Genomic DNA, 11,149 nt, shown 5'->3' with positions numbered 1-11,149 from the left:
CCTGGAGGGGGCGGGGATCCAGGCCGCAGTTAGGAGCGGGGGAGGACTAGGGGTGCGGGGCTCTGCGCTGGCCCGGCGGCTGCGGAGCAGGGACCAGGCACGGCGGGAAGATGCCTGCCCCCCCCCGCCGCTGACCCTGGCGCTGACCCGGCGGCGCGCACCTGGCCGGGTGGCCGCGCTGACCCCGCGCTGCGGGGACATGGAGATAAGCGCGGCCGCCCCTTTGTTCCCCGCCGGCCCAGCTGGGCAAACCCGCGGGGTCCCCGGAGCTCCCCCTGCGGCCGCCGCTCTCTACGGCCGCCCCGAGGCGCGTTTACACGGCGCCTTCGCGTCCGGATCCGCTCCGGAGCAAGCCGGGAGCGCCGACAGCCGGGGCGTGCCCGCGCCGCGGTCCCGCCTTGCGGCGCTGCACGTGGGGCCCCGCGTCGCTACCGCGCAGCCCAGCGCGCCCGCGCCTCCTCCGCCGGGCCGGGCCGGGCCGGGCCTCCCGCGCTCCTCTAGTCTAGTCTCGCCGCGTCCAGTTTTGGAAACACCTGGCGACTTGTGCCGTGATTTACGAAGTGAAAATGTTAAATGGGGCCACCAGCTGGAAGACTGACAGAGCTTTACGAGTTTTATTAGGTGCCCTATTATGGAAAATAAACTTTAATCCGTCCATAAAACCAGAATCTGAAAACCATATTTGCCCTTGTAGTCTGGAACAGTGCAGGTATTCTTGTGAGACGCTGGGGCTTAAAAGAGATTAGTTTTATTGAGACAGACACAATGCACCGGTAGGACTTTGATACCTCCTCCATGAATAGCTGCTTACATCCTGCTGGGCTTCCCCCCGCCCCGGGTAGAAACACATTTGGACACAGGCCTCTTGGCATACAGGAAATCTCTAGTGCAATCGAGTTCATTTTCCTGTGTAACTATTAGACACGTAGCGGCAGAGCAGGCGGCAGGAGGTGGACGTCCGGGCCCCTTCGGAGGCAGAGCTCGCCTCCAGCTCGTCGTGCGCCGGCGCTGCTGGTCTGCCTCGTTTGAGCTGCGGGGGGGGGGGGGGCGGGGCGGGTCCGGCTGCCGAAGCGGCCGCGGCCGCGCTGTGCTGGTGCGGTGCAGGCCCGGCCATGCCGCCTTTGTAACATTGTGACGATTATTTTCAAACCCTGAATTTTTAGAAGTTTTTTCCCCCTTCCTGGAGGGCAGATCGGAACGATTGGAAATATTTGTGTTAATTCAAATCAAACCCTACCTACTTAGAGCCCACTAAAATACTCCAATATTTGCATACAAGGAAATGGCGTTTGGAACAGGTCTCTACTTTAATCACCTTTATCGATATTCTGCTTCAATAAACCTATTGTATCCATACACACACGCGTTAGTATCAGATATCCGATACTACCAGGCACGTGAAATACAGCCCGATGTCTGCATGGGATTAGTACTAACGAGAAGGAAAAAACCAAAACCCAGTGTTAGTTCTTCAGCTGTGCCTAATTCAAAATGTGATCTGTAAAGCAAATTATTTCTGTTTTAGCTTGCCCCCGCAGTATGTCGGAGGAATATTAGACGAACACTACGTAGGGTTGGCACCCGTTTGTGAGCCACGTGTGTGTGTGTGTGTTTGTATATGTATGAGTATGACGTATTCGTGTAGAGAGTGTAATCCGCATACACATATACACTACATGTATGTAACTATACATGTGTACTAATAGATAATATGTATACATGTGTGTGTATATGTCACTGGTCCCACAGAGCTGATGTATGGATTTACAAAATTATGGATTTACACGAGTATTAAAGCTTAATAACATATATATGGCTTTAATAACCACGCAAATCCGTAACTATAGGACCATATGGCTTTAATAACCATATATCTATATACGTGTATTAGTACTATACACACGTATCATATATATATGATACTTACACATGTGTATATAGACACGTATATAGCACACATGGATAACCATATATATATAATATATGTGTGTGTATAACCATATTATCATACACACACACCATGGATAACCATATTATATATATATATAAATAGTATATATAAAATATAGATGGCTTACAAACCTGTGCTAACCTTATGTAATGCTTGTTTAATATTCTCCCAACATACTGCGGGTGCTGAGGCGTCAAGCTAATACAGAAATAATCTTTGTGACAGATTACTTTTCGAATTAGGAAACCTGAGAGCTAACACTGTTTTCCTTCTTATCGCTAGTGCTAAGCTCAGCCCGGCATCAGCCTGTATTTCACGTGCCGGGTATGGCCAACTCTGTAGAGAAGTCATTTATAGGGGCCATATTGTTTTCATTTCAAAGGTTAACACAGGTTTGTAAAACATTCACTCCGAGAGTGCGGGGCGTGGGGACGCTCCGTGCCTCACGGGCTCGGATTCTCGGCTGGGCAGGCGCAGTATGTCAAGACCAGCTTGACATATTCAGCCCGGGGCAACTTCTGTGGCGGGCAGACCCCTCGGGAGGAGGGCAGGGGCAAACTGCCTTTCAGCAGCTGTCAGCGGACGGGGATCCAAGTCAGCGGAGTTAGGAACTGGAGCACTCGGAAATATTTTTGCCCCTGTCCTCTCTGATTTCGAGCAAGCACCGTAACTAGGGGAACGCAGTGCGAACGAAACCAGGACTGTTCAGCTAAGCCCGATTCTGGTCTCGGCTAAAAGCAGATGCTCGGTTTATCTTTACCCCGGGACAAAGGTTTTGATCCTGAAATCCTGCAAACTCACAAGCTCGTTGCCCCACTTCAAGTACCCGGGATAAACAACCTCGCCCCGGGACCATCGAGGCCCATTCGAATCAATTGCCAGTCGATCCGCGTGTGTAAACGGGTGTCCCGGTCTGTGCTGATTGGACTTAACACGCGGGACAGTCAGGCCTGGGTTCAACCAGGCGGCTGGTGCCAGCTGGGCAAATACAACCCACAGGCACACCCTGTTCTTGGCTACCCCGAGGGTCAGCAGTGCGACCCGGCAAAGCGGCTCCGGGTTTACACCCCGTGAGGCTGGGGCACTGCCTCAGGCGTTCACACGCAGCAGCGGGGGCAGAGCCGCGCTGCAATCCCTGAGCGGGGATGAATGGCTCGCGTGGCCCCGAGTCGGCCGGGATGAGCCAGTGATTATAGTTAAATCCGCGATAATGGGTTTGGGGAAGCGCCGCACTGACAGCAACGAATGGATCGTTCAATTTATTAGCCAGATAAATCCCGCAGCTGCGAAGGCGCTGGCCTGGCGGCTCGTTGCGCCGCTCCACGGCGGAGCTGCTCGCAGCCCCGGCCCGGAGCCGCCTGCCCCTCCCGGCGGGGCCGGAGGCTGGCACGTCGCCTCCGCTGCGGGGGCTGCCGGCGTCCCGACTCTGGCCTCGGGCCCGAATAACCTCCCGGCGCAGCCCCAGCCCCCCGGGAGCGGCAGCACCCCCGGATCCCTCCTCCCCTGCACCCTCGCACCGAGGCGACCCCGCATCCAGCCTCCTCTGGGAAGGCTCCAGGGCGCAGATCGCAGCAAGGGGCTGCGTTTGGGTTGATTTGAACCCCAGACCCTGGGCTGATTCCCGGTATTTCCGAGCGGGACACAGCTCGCTCTGCCCCGGGCTGCGGGGGCAGGAGCCGGCTCCGGCGTGAAACGTTTCTGCAGCTCCCGGTGCTCGGCCGTGCATCTGCACGCGGCCAGGCCCAGGCGGCTGCAGCCTGCGGCAGGAAGGCGACACGCAGCGCACCCAAGGGATCTGGGGGAGGAAGAGCCGGGCTCCCCTGCGGAGCCAGCTCGGCTTCTTCCTGCGGGGCGGGATCCGGCCTCAGACGCGGGCGCAGGTCGGCGGGGCCTGCACGGGCTGGAGGGGAAGACAACGGGCCGGGGCAGCGCCGGGAGCAGCTTCGCCCTGGCCATTAGGCCCGAGGTCGGTCCCGAAATGAGGGGCCAGGCGGGCTCCGTACAAAACCTCCTTTATTGTACAGGCGCGGGGGAAGCCGGGCAATAATTTAGCATGCACGCGTGTCCCTTCTCTGTTATAAATACAATATACAAAAATAAAGACGGTCCAGTCCGAGGTTTCCAGCAGCGCGGGGCGTTCCCGGCGCTCGGGCTCCGTGGCCCCGGGGAGGTTTTCCAGCTGTCCCGTAATACTGTGGTGAGCCGCGAGCCCGGGGCGGGACCCGCTCCCGGCCGCAGCCCCGCCGCCGCCTCGGGCCGGGGGACTTGGCGCGGGCGCGTGTGTCCGCTGGGGCCGGTCCCGCGGAGCGGCGGGGGGAGCGCAGCCCTTCCTCCGCCGGGGCTGGGGCTGCAGGCGGGAGCGGGGCGGAGGAGGGCGCTGCGGAAGGGGAGCGGGGCTGGGGAGGGGGTGCGGGAGCCTCACTGGGGCGGGGCCGGGGGCGGCGGCAGGTGCCTGCCGCGGGGCTGCGCCTCCTCGTCGTCGGCCTCGGAGCAGTCGGAGGAGTGGTAGGGGCAGCAGTGTCCGGCCTCCTCGTCCTCCTCGGGCTCGCTGTCCCGCAGCTCCCGCAGCCGCCGCCCGCAGCCCTTCTCCGGCCCCGGCAGCAGCAGCTCCTCGTCCGCCTTGTCCTCGCCGCCGCCGCCCTTCTGCTTCTCGGCCTCCTGCGCCGCCTGCTCCTTGGCCTTCTTGCTGCGCTTCCACTTCATGCGCCGGTTCTGGAACCAGATCTTCACCTGCGGGACGGGGCAGGCGGGCGGGGGCTGAGCCGGGCGGGTCCCCGGGCCTCCCCGCACGCCCTTAGCCCTGGCCCTGGCCCTCGTGCCCCGCTGAGGCTGCCCGGGCCTCGGGGGCAGCCTGCCGCGCGGGGCGTGAGCCCCTCCGCCCCCAGGGCAGCCCCGGCGCGGGAGCCGCTCCCGCCCAGCGCGGGCCGGTACCCACCTGGGTCTCCGTGAGCATGAGGGACGTGGCCACCTCGAAGCGCTTGGGCCGGGACAGGTACTTGTTCAGCTTGAACTGATGCTCCAGCTCCAGCAGCTGCTGGCTGGTGAACGCGGTGCGGGGCCGCCGGCACTTCCCCAGCAGGTTGGACTGCGCCTGGGCTGGAGACAAGGGCGGCGGGCGTCAGCGGGGCTGCTGGTGCCCGAGGGCGCCGAGGGCCTGATCCCATAGTCCGGGGGCAGCGGTGGCCTTGGGGTTGTTGGGGCCTCGGGCAAGAGGCAGTTGGGACCCCTTAGAGGCTTGATTTTGATGAGCCACTTCCTTGCAAAAACATCACCCCCCCAAAATCTGCCCCCCCTAAAGGGTGGTCGCCCGGTTTGCCCTCCTCTAAGGCCTCTACTGCCGGGGGCACCCAGAGGTGACCGGGCCGTGCTGCAGCCCAGGGATCGGCCCCGACCCCCGTTTCCCTGCCACCTCCACCGGGCAGCGGCGGAGGAGGCTGCTCCACGGAGGGCATTTCCCTCCGGCGGGGCAGTGCGCGGCCTGACGGGGGCTGCCCGGCCTGCCTGCGCCGGGCCGGGCGCTGCAGGGAGCCAGGAGCCGGCGGGGAAACGATCCCAGCCTCCGCGGAGGCCGCCGCAAATGGCTTCATCTCATGTCAAGGCCGCTTGCTTGCAGACAGCGGCCTGGGGTGCTGGGGCAGCCCGGCACCAAAGGCCCCTGCGGCTGGCGGGCCCGGCGGTGCGGGGCAGCGGGAGCCGAGCGCGGGGCACAGCGGCTCCGAGCGGCCCCGGCCCCTCCGCCGGCCCCGGAGGAAGCCCCGCGCCCGGCCAGGCCCCGGCTGCGCCCCGCGCCCTGTCCTCTCCCGTCCCCGCGCGCCGTCCCGGGCTGACACCCGCCCAGCGCTGCTGGAGCCGCAGCCCCCACCGGAGCGACCCGCTCCGCCCGGCCCCGCCGCGGCCTGCACGTCCCGGTCTCCATCGCGGCCTACACCCGCCGGGCACGAGCCGTGGAGGGCTTTGCTCCCCCTCCTCTCGCCTTATTTAGAGCACAAGGGCAGCGGCCCCTTCGCTTCCCCGGCGCGGGCGATGGGGCGGGCAGGAGCGGCGTGGAGGCCAGCCCCGCGCCGCCTGCAAGGAGGGCCCCGCATGCACCGCCACCTCACCCCATCCCCGGCCGAGCTGCGGCTGGACCCCGGCCGCCCTCCCCTCCCCGGCTGGGGCTGCGGGCCCCGCCAGCCGCCCCGCTCCAGCCCAGCCCGGGGCCCGGGGCGGCGCGCAGCTCCGGAGGCGGGAGCAGGCCGCGGGGCCCGGGAGACTCACAGTTGAAGTCGGGCATCTTGGGCAGGATCATGCCGGCCGTGGAGGCGCGGAGCCACTGGTCCAGCTGGAAGGTGCCGGCGCTGAGCTTGATGGGGTCGGCGGCGGGGTGCGAGGGGTGCGCGCCCTGCACCTGCGAGTAGGAGTAGGACAGGGCCGGGTGCTGCCCCGCCAGCGCCGCGGGGTAGCCGTACACCGGGTGCCCGTAGAGCGCGGCCTGCGCGGGCTGCGCCGCGGGGTGCAGTCCCAGGGCCATGCCGCCGCCCGGCGCGTGCGGGTGTGGGTGCGGGTGGTGGTGGCCGGCGGGCGCGGCGCCGGGCAGGAAGCCGGGCTTGGGCACCAGCCCGCAGTGCGCGGCCAGCAGCCGCGGCGGGGACGGGCTGTCGGTGCGGAGGCCCTCGGGCGCGGGCTCGGGCGCGGGCGGGCTGCAGCCGCCGCTGCTGGTGCTGGCGCTGCTGCTGCTGCTGCTGCTGCCGCCGTGCGCCGAGGGGGCGGCCAGGGACGTGACCAGGGCCAGCGGCGAGGTCTGCGCCGCGGCGGCGGCGGCCTTGGGGGGGTCCACGGCCAGGAGAGCATCGATCCGGAAATTTTTGGACTTTTCCATCTGCGCGCCCGCCGCCCCCGCCCGGCCCCGGGCCCCGGGCCCCGCTGCAGCGCCGCGCCCGCCTGCCCCCGCGTCCCGCTCCGCGCCAGCGCTCCGCGCCGCCGGCCGCCCGGGGCACTTGAAGCTTCGGGCCCGGCTCCCATTGGCCCCGCGCGGCGGGACGCGCCATTGGCTGCCGGGCCCGGGCGGGGCTCGGCGATTGGCCCCGAGGCACCTGTCCGCACCGCCCCCCACCCGCAGGTTGGAGGGGAGGGGATAGCCCCAGAGGCTGCTCAAGACCCGGTCCGCTGGGGGCGGGGGGGAGAGTGTCTTGCACACGCACAAAATGTAGACACGCGCACACACGCCCTGGGGAGCAGGGCGGCGCACGCTCCGGCCCAAGGAGCGCGGCGCCCGCCGCAGCCCAGACGAAGCGGAGCCCAGCGCGCTGCCTGCCGCCCCCTGCGCCGGGCCGGGGGGGCCGCACAGCGGGGCGCGGGGCCCTGGCACCCAGCGGCGCTCGTCTGTAAAAGACGCGGCCTGGGCCCCGCGGTCGCTCTCGATCCGCCGGGAGGAGAGCCCGGCTGCAGCCCTGCCTCATGCACCCGCCTGTTTTATTTCCCTTCCTGCCCCCGGCCGCCAGCTCCTCTCGGAGCCCCGCGCCGCCTTCCTCCGCTCTCCCGGGCGGCACACGCGGGTGTCCCTGCCCCGCGGCCGCGGCATCGCTGCAGCGCTCCGTGCGCCGGGCAGGGCGCTTCCCGCAAGGAGACGGCGCCGGGCGGCGTCGTCATCGTCACTAGCATTATTGTGGATGTTACTAGTATTGTCGTTGCTGTTATTACCACCACTGTCCCGTCATCGTCATTATACGTGGTGTTAGTATTGGTCTTACTATTAGGATTGCTGTTGTGATTACACTGTTATTCGCATCAGTGCTACTGTTATTGGTGTTCTCCTCGTCATCATTGCAGCCACTGCCACCGCGGCTCTCCAAGCCCGGCTCCCGGAGGGCCCCGGGGGTGACCACGTTTCGTCCCCCCGACTGTGGCCGCCTTCTTCATCTGACAAGGGCCAACCCGCGCCCGGAGCAGGCGGCGCTGAGCCCCCGGAGCCCGCGGGCCGGCGCGAGACACCGCCCCTGGTTGTTCCCGAGGGATCATTTCCCCCGGGGGCACTGCCGCCCGGCTGACCGCCCGCGGGAAGAGCGCGGCCGGCGCACTGCCAGGCCTGGGTAGGTGTCACTTCCAGGCTCGCACCGCCGCTGAACACATCAAATATTGACAGTCTGCGGCTGCCAGCAGCTTTGCTTTTTTTGCTTTTCTTTTCTTTTAGCTAGCGGCAAAGAACAAACCGGTGGGGAGCAGGCAGGCGGCCGCCACCCACAGGAGCTTTGGGCGCTCGTCCTGGGAGACCCCCAGACCCGGGCCGAGGAGGGGGCGAGCAGGCAGCGCCCGGGGGAGCAGGTCGGGCTGGTGCCGGGGAGGCTGGCGGGGTCAACGCTGCCTGGCCCCGGCTCCGGCGCCCGCCGGCCGAACTGGCCCGGCCGCCTTTCCCGCCGCCCGGCCACGCGCTCCCGGGCCGCGGCTTGGGGTGCAGGCCTGCTCCCCGCGGACAGTGACCCCCGGGCCTACCCCCGGGGACCGGGCTGCTCCGGCCCCCCGGCAGCGCCGCCCCTCGCCACAGCGCTCCGGGGCCTTCGGGGGCACTGCCCGCGCTCACACCCGCACACCCTCCCTGCCGCTCACTGCCCACCCAGACACCGCACACACACCTCCCGACTGCACACACACGACACGCGCACCCCCATCCACACAGATACTACGCACGCCCCACCTGCACCCAGCCTGCACACACCTCGTCCACACATGCACACAGACACTACACACACACACACGTACGCAGGCTGCACACACCTCATCCACACCCAGACACTACACACTCACACCCACCCACACCGACTACACACACTCACACTCCATCTACACACGCACTACACACACCTCATCCGCACAAACACCCCATCCGCGCAGGCGCCACGCACACTCAGCCCATCCACCCACGAACACTGCACGCAGTCACATCCCCTTCCACACAGACACCCCATCCACACACAACCACCACACACGCGCGGCCCACCCATGCCAGCACTGCCCCCCCCCCACAAACACACATTCACACCACTCGCCCGCCCGAGCACACCCACACTCGGCCCCTCTCCCTACGGACACCCGGGCGGGCAGCCCCCCGCGGGCCTGGCGCCCGCACACGCGCCCGGCTGATGCGGGCCCTGGGCAACACGGGCAGCGCCGGGCCCATCCACCGCCACACGTCTCCCGAGAGACTTGCCCCAGGCTCCAAGGCGGGTCCAGCCTCCCCCCGCCTTGATGTGGCCGAGCCCTGCGGGATCCCCGGCCCGCTGGCCCTTGGGCGCCGGGCACCGCGGCTTGCAGCCCCGTGGGGGGGGCGGACCCCGCCGCCGGCCGCGATCCAGCCCTGCCCCGGCCGGAGCCCAGAGCAGGCTGTGCTCTGCGGGCTGCGCCTGGCTCGGGGGTCCCGTCCCGCCCTCTCCGGAGCCCTGTGTCCTTCCAGCCCCGATGGCCGAGGGGCCCCTTCCCCGAGCCCTCGAAGGGGGGGATCGTTCCTCGCCTTGCAATTGCAATGCAAACGAATGGGTCCCCCCTGGCTGGCCCGGAGCTGAGGGGAGAGGGAGGCGGAGGCGAGGGAAGACCCTTGGTGCCCCCAGCGCCATCTGCCCCCCTCGGCGCCGCCCCCCGCGCCGCTCGGGCTTTCCCAAGCAACCCTCCCCTCTGCTTCCTTTTACCCGAAAGGGGGCTGGCCCAGTTGCTCGGAGGGGCCCTCGTTCCCCACCGCCCCGGCGCTGCTGGAGGGAAATGCCAAGGCAGCCCTGGCAGAGCGCGTCAGTGGGTCTCAGCCCGGAGACCCCGGCCGGGGGGGCAGGTGCCTCGCCGCGCTAGCGCTGCCGGGCGCCCCAGCAGGCTTCGCTGGACAATCCCCCGATTTCAAAGAGGGATCCAGCGGGTTAAAAGAGCATCCCGCCCCGTTGGAAAGAGCCGCTTGAGGAGGGACAAGAGAAGGGTTTACAAAATACTGAAAGGCGAGGAGAAACTCAAGAGGGACCTATTATTCTTTGCAGTGCGGGAGCCGGGGTCACGGCGTGAAACCAGCAGGGGGTCCGTTTAAAACTGGCACGAGGAAGTCCTTTCCCCCCAGAGAGTCACTGAGGGGTGAAAGTCGTTGCCACCAGCTGCGGTGGGAGCCGCCGGTTCAGCCAGATTAAAAAGGGATTGGACCCGTCCTTGGAGCAAAGGGGCAGGGCAAGGGAACTTCCTAGGGTTTACATGCTGGAGGCTGCAGGCGGGGGGGAACCGCGGGCCCAGGTCACCTCCCTTTCACACCCGCGCTCTGCTCCTACGTGGCACGGGAGCCTGAGCAAGGAGGGCCTGTGGTCTGACCCAGCAATTAGCAATGTTTTCCGTTTTAGCGGTCTTTCTGAGTTCTTTGCACCAGAGGAATTGGTTTCGTTTTTTTGCGGTAACACGGGGGAAAAAAGCAAGAGCTAGGATTTTTTCGGGGGTGGGGGGAGGGAAGGGGCTCGATCCTAGGAGGGGGTCACGGCTACAACAAAGCTGACGCCCTGCGCTGGTGAGTAGTTGAAGGGAGGTAGGACGAGACCCCACCAGTGGTCAGCCGGGGCCCTGAGGCGGTCACGGGTGAGCGGTAGATGCAGCGGACTCCCCGCGGGCCATGAGGATGCCCAAACAGCCGGCCCAAACTCTGGGTCCCCGGTTCCCTCCGGCGGGGAGACCCCTGCACTGTCCCCGGTGCCCTCGGCCCGAGTGACTTCATCTGGGGCACCCGTGAAACCGACGGCCCGCGGGGCCCGCCGGGCTGGGCTGGGGCTGCCCCGGCCAGGAGGGTCACGGAGCTGTTTCAACTCCGAGCCATGAGCTCTCCTCTCGGGAGGGGCCTGGGGGCTGCGGCTCCGGGATGTAAAATGAAAATTAATCCCCACCCGGCGCGCTGCACAGATGGACCCCACGCGGCAGCGGCGCTTTATGGCCTTTCCTTGATTAAAATAACAAGGGAAAGCTGCAGGCGAATTCACTTAATGTAAAAATAGAAAATATGACTTTACAGCCCTACTTAGGATATTGGCTCCGGGACCGGAGAACGAGTTTCCCGGGCGGCTAACACCCCCTCCGCCCGAGATCGATGGGACACGAACCGGTTTCGACAAACAGCCATAAATCACGGCTTTGCACAACGCCCTCGACAAGATGCAACAGGAAAGCGTCAGGCGGTTTTGGCTGGCTCTAATTCAAACGGGCGCAATTAAAGCA

The 11,149-nt window shown here is 65.7% G+C and overlaps 1 protein-coding gene across 1 annotated transcript; it reads right to left on the bottom strand.

The window, feature by feature from the left end:
• Window positions 1-4,241: 4,241 nt before the first annotated feature.
• On the bottom strand, window positions 4,242-6,908 carry MNX1 (motor neuron and pancreas homeobox 1). The gene is made up of 3 exons (XM_090049908.1): window positions 6,209-6,908; window positions 4,887-5,047; window positions 4,242-4,681 (listed from the first exon to the last, which is right to left on the bottom strand). Exons 1-3 carry the CDS (start codon window positions 6,807-6,809, stop codon window positions 4,370-4,372), a joined length of 1,074 nt encoding a protein of 357 aa, XP_089906034.1. The 5' UTR covers window positions 6,810-6,908; the 3' UTR covers window positions 4,242-4,369.
• Between the last annotated feature and the right edge of the window lie 4,241 nt (window positions 6,909-11,149).

The sequence above is a fragment of the Crocodylus siamensis genome, chromosome 5 (genome assembly GCF_052110815.1).
Source record: "Crocodylus siamensis isolate JL-2025a chromosome 5, ASM5211081v1, whole genome shotgun sequence".
NCBI classification, from domain to species: domain Eukaryota; kingdom Metazoa; phylum Chordata; order Crocodylia; family Crocodylidae; genus Crocodylus; species Crocodylus siamensis.
Note: the sequence above shows the minus strand (reverse complement) of the source record. Positions and strands in the feature narration are given on the sequence as shown.

Coding starts and splice junctions, on each gene's coding strand:
- MNX1 (XM_090049908.1), bottom strand. CDS start 6,809: ATGGAAAAGTCCAAAAATTTCCGGATCGATGCTCTCCTGGCCGTGGAC. Junction 5,048..6,208: donor CAAGATGCCCGACTTCAACT/GTGAGTCTCCCG, acceptor CCTTGTCTCCAG/CCCAGGCGCAGTCCAACCTG. Junction 4,682..4,886: donor TCATGCTCACGGAGACCCAG/GTGGGTACCGGC, acceptor CCCGTCCCGCAG/GTGAAGATCTGGTTCCAGAA.